General features: G+C 42.0%; 1 protein-coding gene across 3 annotated transcripts in view; it reads left to right on the top strand.

Annotated features, from left to right (window-relative positions):
* osbpl5 (oxysterol binding protein like 5) overlaps positions 1-6634 on the top strand; it is a 200660-nt gene that overhangs the window by 129300 nt on the left and 64726 nt on the right. For all 3 annotated transcript variants that reach the window (XM_062967651.1, XM_008107692.3, XM_008107704.3), the window contains one exon: positions 4949-5022. In XM_062967651.1, coding sequence (XP_062823721.1) covers positions 4949-5022 — 74 coding nt within the window. The remainder of the gene's footprint in view (positions 1-4948; positions 5023-6634) is intronic.

Below are 6634 nucleotides of genomic sequence, written 5' to 3'. Positions count from 1 at the left end.
TTCCTCGTAGGCTTTTGCTAGTTCTTAAGACAGAAGACAACAGGAAATTTAAAGGTGTGGATGACATCTCAGTCAAATTTGTTTCTTTAGGAGAAATGCACAGACATTGACTAGGTGCCACTATGAGAGGCCTGACATGCTGAAAAGCAAAAAGAATAAATGTAATAAATTGGCCTTGCAGAGAGATATTACGATGTTGGAAGTGTTTATTTGCCACCTCCCTCTCCTTTCATGTGGCATATTGAAGGCCTGATCTTAATTCCTACCCTTTCTCTTGTTTTGCAGCCTAGGCCTATGTAGGTATACTCTGCAGCAATCCCCACGGACTGTGTCTGGTTTACAGCCATTGGCACCAAGCCTACATCGTGCAACCCTTCATAATATGTTCATCCATACCTCCCAACTTCCTTGTTAACGTTCCCAATGGAAAGGAAAGCTGTGAGCTGCAGTTCAAAAAAAACAACATTGGAGGGGCATACTATTCCAACCAGATTTGGGAAGTTTAAAAATGGCCCTTTAAGCTACACAATCATATCATGATTGTGTTGTCGAAGGCTTTCATGGTCAGAATCACTGGGTTGCTGTGAGTTTTCCAGGCTGTATGGTGATGTTCCAGAAGCATTCTCTCCTGGCCTTTCTCCCACATCTATGGCAGGCATCCTCAGAGGTTGCGAGGTCTGTTGGAAACTAGTGGGGTTTATATATTTGTGGAAAGTCCGGGGTGGGAGAAAGAACTCTTGTCTGTTTGAGGCAAGTGTGAATGGTACAATTGGCCACCTTGATTAGCATTAAATGGCCTTGCAGCTTCAAAGTCTAGCTGCTTCCTGCCTGAGGGAATCCTTTGTTGGGAGTTGTTAGCTGGCCCTGATTGTTTCATGTCTGGAATTCGCTTGTGTGTTGTTCTTTAATAATATAATAATTATTCTACTTTAACTGCTCTGTCTGCATACAGTGGGAACCTGGAGGTTTGCAGTTTGTTCAGAGGCCCCAAAGGAGTTCTCCGGCTGCAAATTTTACAAACCCCCTGAATTTCAATTTCATAGGATGTTGCCATTGTAGCTTAAAAAGGGAACCAGTGCTATAAGACTGGAAAATTATATGGCCTGTGTTTAATACATTCCCTGATAACAAGGCTAGGTATCTTCTCTCTTACTCTTTCCTTTATTGTGTTGGAGTAGTATTTGCATCACCATCATGTTTTGTGGAAGTTTTTTTATTTTTCGTGTCAGGAGAGACTTGAGAAACTGCAAGTCGCTTCTGGTGTGAGAGAATTGGCCGTCTGCAAGGACGTTGCCCAGAGGACGCCCGGGTGTTTTGATGTTTTTACCATCCTTGTGGGAGGCTTTTCTCAAGTCCCCACATGGAGCTGGAGCTGATAGAGGGAACTCATCCACACACTCCCTGGGTTGAATTCGAACCCAGGGAGAGCAACTATACCTTCAAGTCATCAGTCCTTCAGGCACAAGGGTTTAATCCACTGCGCCACCGGGGGCTCCCGTTTTGTGAAAGTAATGTACTTAGTCATCCTCATGATGCCAAGATAGATAATGAATGCTACATCAGGAATCATTCAAAATGGGTGCTTAATGGTAAATAAGTGAACTGAATGGAGAAAAGGAGTATTTCATAAAGGAAAGAGAATAATTTGGTTTTAAGTAACAAAAAAGAAGCTGCTATTTAGAAGAAATCTAATCAAATTATGCTGCGTTCCCATGTCCTTCAGGTCAGTTTCTGTTCCACCCTGTATTTTATAACATCTTCCATGGATTTCCTTGGATTTGTATGCCATTAACTTTTGAAAAATAAAAGCCAGTGTGTTAAAGTGGTTTGATTACTAATCAGGAAACCAGAGTTGAAATCCTTGGCTAAGCCTTGGAACCCACTGGGTGACCTTGGACAAGTCACACTCTCTTGGCCTCAAAGGAAGTCAGTGGCAAAACTCTACAGAACAAAAATCTTTCTAAGAAACCCCTATGATAGGTTTACTTTAGGGTAGCAATTTGTCAGAAATGACAGAAAGATATACAACCAATACAATATGAATGTGGTGGGTTTTCCCCCCTCTTATGGCCACCTTTGTTCTTTTTCCAGAGTCGCAAGTGACACTTATTTATTTATTTATCTTGTCAGAAGCGAATTGAGAACACTGTTATAATGTATTTAAAAGCACAAACTAAGTTAAAAACTAGGCATTATACTAGATTTCCTTTGACCAAAAGCTGGCCGCTTGGAGTGCCTCTGGTGTCACTGTGAGAATGTCCTCCATTGTGCATGTGGCAGGACTCAGGTTGCATTTGTAGTAAGTGGTTTGTGGTCTGCTCTTCTCCACATTCGCATGTCATAGACTACACTTTGTAGCACCATTTCCTAAGATTGGCTCTGCATCTCGTGGTGCCAGAACACAGTTTGTTCAGCGCCTTCCAGGTCGCCCAGTCTTCTGTGTGCCCAGAAGGGAGCTTCTTATCTGGTATCAGCCATGGATTGAGGTTCTGGGTTTTAGCCTGCCACTTTTGGACTCTTGCTTGCTGAGGTGTTCCTGCGAGCATCTCTGTGGATCTTAGGAAGCTGTTTCTTGATTAAGGCATTGGCATGCTGGCTTATATCCAACAGAGAATGTGCCGGAGATGTCAGTGCCTTGGTCCTTTCATTACAGGCTGCTATTTCCTGATGGATGTCAGGTGGTACAATACTGGGTAAACAGTATAATTTCTCCAGGGTTTAGGGTTTAGACGTCCTGTGATAATGTGGCATGAGAGAAGCCTCCCTCGAGATAGCAAGGGGTGAATTTTGAAGCCGTTGTATGTCAAATCTGGCCTAATGAATGTAGAGCATAAGGAGACTAAACAACCTTTGGGCTATATTCTGATCTACAAAAGATATTAGGTATGATATTAGACTTGGAAGGCACTGAACAGATTGTGCTCTGGCACTACAAGATGCAGAGCCAACCTTAAGAAAAGGGGCCACAAAGTGGAGTCCACGACATGCGAGTGTGGAGAAGAGCAAGCCACAGACCACCTATTACAGCTGGTAAACTGGCTGGGATTTCTGAGAGCTATAGGCCAAAAACATCTGGGGATCTCAGGTAGAGCATCACTGACCTATTACAATGCAGCCTGAGCCACATGCAACACCAGAGGCACTCCAAGTGGCCAGCTACTGGTCAAAGGACATTTAGTATCATGCCAAGTTTTCCAACTTTGTTTGTGTTTTTAAATACATTACAACTGTACCCTCGGTTCATTTCTGACGTATGTGATAAATAAATTAGATATGAGTGCTTCTAAGAGATATTTGGACTGTACTCCAACACACTGGCCAACAGTCGTACTTAACTCATCAGAACTGCCTTCCAAGTAAATGTATTTTTAGATAAGTTCAGAAGCAAAACATGAGAAAATACTGCTGATGTGCCAAACAGAGGGGCAGAAAATGATTTCCAAATTTGGGAGCGAGGAGGAAGATATTGCCTTGGATGTCAGCTCTTTCTCTTTGTAAGCATAAATCAATAACTGGGTGATGGTGTGACTAGAAAAAAACCAGTTGAAAGAGTAAATCTGCATATTTGTGAACCATGAATCAGACTTGTGATTCCCATTAAAACTAATTGGCAGGCTGGGCCATATGTTCTCTTTCAGTGGAATGAACACAGAAGGAAAGCGAGAGTAATTCATTCAGTAATCATCTGCCTTTGTAAAACACCATTGTGCAAATCCCTAGCATTAAGATGTTTGAGTGTGACAGAGCAAGGATGTGCTTAATCCTAATCTCTACTTCCCAGTGGCTCTATTGACGAATTTGCCTTCCTCTATTTGCCCAGCAGCTCAGCCTAAGGCAGAGGTGATCAGGCTTCGTCATGGCAGGCCTCTCTGTTCAGGTCTCTCTCTTTTCATAAAGACAACCTGAGAGGCAGAACTGATTCTTATTCCATGCATGAAGTGAGACCGATCGATGACGGAGGCAGAGAGCATTCTGATCACTGAAGAACACCCCCAGCAAGCAGAAATACGCTTTCCAAAAGGAAACTGTTACTCCTTCATTGAAAGTCAGCATGCGTATGAATCATGTATCTCTCCAGATGTTGTTGCACTGCAACTCCCAGCAGCCATAGCCATCATAGCCTAAGGTGAGGAAAGCTGACTGTTGCGGACCAGTGACAAATGGAGAGATGCAAGATCCTGTGTTTCTAGTGGCAAATGTTCATTCATTCAGCAATCTAGTCTTAATAATAACAACAACAGCAACAACAACTTTACTCTTGTATCCCGCCTCCATCTCCCTGAAGAGACTCAAGGAGGCTTACATGTGGCACAAAGTGCCTAAAACAGAGCATAAAATAAACACACAGTACAATACAATAAAGTAAAACATATAGCAAATAAAACTACAGCCTATCAGTTGTAGAGAACTGATAGGCTTGCATGCTTGAACCAGACCTTAATCCAAAGAAACTGATACACGGATAATTCATAACTCTTTATCTTAGTGGCTATTTAAGAACCATAACTGGAAATGTGTGTCTTTGCCTTCAAATCGTCCGTTGACTTACGGCAATCCCATTCATTTCATAGGATTTTCTTGGGCAAGGAATACTTAGAGTTGGTTTTGTCAATCCCTTCCTCTGAACTACAGCCGACAGTACCTGATACTTACTGGTAGTCTCCCATCCAAGTATTAAACTGGCCTCTTTAGCTTTCAAGATCAGGTGGGATCTGGTGCCTTGGGATATTTAGGCCCATTGGTACTTAAGTTATCATTTTTCTGTATCCTTTTCTACAGTCATGGACGGGAACTTGGTTGACTTAATATGACTTATAATTTTAATGTGTTTTTCTTATGTTATAATTCTTATTTATTCCCTTTAGCAGTCAAGCTTTTCACAAGTTATTTGTTTCACTGATTTTTTCAGAGAGAAAAAATCAGTTTTCCTTATGCTCTTGTATTTCAGGGAAAGACATGGAAGGAAACGCTTTATCCATGCTGAAGGACGAGATTCCTCAGACACCAAACTCCATTAATAAGGTAATGAGGTTGATAATAATAATAACAACAACAACAACTTTATTTTTGTACCCCGCCTCCATCTCCCCGAAGGGACTTGGGGCGGCTAATATGGGGCCTAGCCCAGTTCATTACAACAAACTGAAATAAAATACATACATAATACACATCATCAGCAGATAAAATACACCAAGATAAAAACACAATTATACATAGTAATATAATAAAATACTAAAATAGTAGAAATGCACTGGATCCAGGATTTAGTCTCACTCTAGTTGGAAGGCTGAAAATGGGTTCACACATGAAGACTTTCTTTGGTTTTTGCCTGTTGCCTAGTTTGATTTCTGTGCCACCATTCCCAGAATAGCTCACACACGTATATAAAAGGAGCTTTGTTTTGGACTCTGCTCCAAGGACATGTCATCTTATTCCCTCCTTGTTTTCAGTTCTCCAGCGTTCCATATCTGCCAGGCAGTGACTGGAATATCCCTCCGCATCAGAGGTTTGGGAGGTAGACAAACCCATATTATGTAAAGCTTCTGCGTCCCATCATCCCCATTCAGCATGGCCAATGATCAGGAATGATCAGGATTAATAGATTTACTAATATTTTGAGGGACACATGTATGTTCATCCATTCCAGCCTACTTTAGGCCTATACACTCCAGCTGGGTCCTAGTTTGACCAGAACAGTCCAATCCTCTGTACTCCCAAGTTTTTCAGATGCTCTTAAAGCATCCCAGTTCTTCTCCTCTCTTCCCATATTCCCCTTTTATCCTTGGCTTACTTCAATTGCTGCAAACTGAGTTCATTGTGCATGCAATTAGTTCAGCAGGAGCAAAAGAGAGGAGAAGGATTGCCCTTCTCCAGTCTGTTTAGACAAGAGCAAACTCTTTCAGGCTCTCTTTGCTTGTGTGTTCATTAATGCTCCCACTATTGAGTTGTCGAAGACTTTCATGGCCGGAATCACTGGGTTGTTGTGCATTTTCCGGGCTGTATGGCCGTGTTCCAGAAGCATTCTCTCCTGACATTTTGCCCACATCTATGGCAGGCATCCTCAGTGGTAGTGAGGTATATTGGAAAACTAAGCAAAAGAAGTTTATATATCTGTGGAAGGTCCGGAAAGAAAAAGAAAAATGTCCAGTTTCTGTTGAAACTGTCCACATGTTTGTGGATTTCAGTGGTATTTCTGTGTTCTCAAATAATATGCTGTGTCCAGGTTGGTTCATCAAGTGCTCTGCTATGGCTGACTTCTCTGGTTGAGTTAGTCTTTAATTTTCCTTGATTCGTGTTTGGGCAATACTGAGTTTGGTGGTCCCTATGTAGATTTGTCCAAAGCTGCATGGTATACCGTAGACTCCTGCAGAGGTGCGAGTGAAACATCAGGAGAGAATGCTTCTGGAAGATGGCCATACAGCCCGCAAAATGCACAACAACCCAGCTCCCACTATTCTGAGCACACTGGTTGTGTCCCAGTTTTCATCTGTGAAACATTGGAAGATATGTAAGCCATGGCATCTAGTTCCACTTTGGAGACCTGCTGTGGATAATGGTAACCAACCAGGGCATGAATCTAGACAAGTTTATCATGTTGAGAGTTTGCTAATTTTTTTCAGTATGTGCTTAAATG

The sequence above is a fragment of the Anolis carolinensis genome, chromosome 1 (genome assembly GCF_035594765.1).
Source record: "Anolis carolinensis isolate JA03-04 chromosome 1, rAnoCar3.1.pri, whole genome shotgun sequence".
Taxonomy (NCBI): domain Eukaryota; kingdom Metazoa; phylum Chordata; class Lepidosauria; order Squamata; family Dactyloidae; genus Anolis; species Anolis carolinensis.
The sequence above is the reverse complement of the archived record's forward strand: the minus strand, read 5'-3'. Positions and strand labels throughout refer to the sequence as shown.